Here is a 290-nt window from a genome sequence, read left to right as displayed (position 1 = left end):
ACCACCGTGTAAAAAAATGTACATCAAATTGCAATGTAAAGTTTGCTTAATTCAGCCGTTGTTATGGTTATTAAAGAAGTGACAGTTCTAATCCTAATTTTTGACTTAATGGTGTAAATTCTGCATTATAAGACCGTTTTTTTATATTAACAATTGAAATGCAATGAAATAACAGTACCACTAACCATAGTCAAGTAGAGTTGTTTATTCCTTTTGGCGTCCAAATAATTCCTGTAAGATAGGGAAATTCATTTATAGGAACTGGTATACACACATGCACATATCGTATC

The 290-nt window shown here is 31.4% G+C and overlaps 1 protein-coding gene across 1 annotated transcript in view; it reads right to left on the bottom strand.

Moving 5' to 3' along the window:
* Nucleotides 1–290, bottom strand: part of LOC119592089 (zinc finger protein 346-like) — a 17640-nt gene that overhangs the window by 1699 nt on the left and 15651 nt on the right. The window contains exon 3 of the mRNA XM_037940905.1: nucleotides 186–231. Coding sequence (XP_037796833.1) covers nucleotides 186–188 — 3 coding nt within the window. The 5' untranslated portion in view covers nucleotides 189–231. The remainder of the gene's footprint in view (nucleotides 1–185; nucleotides 232–290) is intronic.

This window comes from Penaeus monodon, chromosome 29 (genome assembly GCF_015228065.2).
Source record: "Penaeus monodon isolate SGIC_2016 chromosome 29, NSTDA_Pmon_1, whole genome shotgun sequence".
NCBI classification, from domain to species: domain Eukaryota; kingdom Metazoa; phylum Arthropoda; class Malacostraca; order Decapoda; family Penaeidae; genus Penaeus; species Penaeus monodon.
Note: the sequence above shows the minus strand (reverse complement) of the source record. Positions and strands in the feature narration are given on the sequence as shown.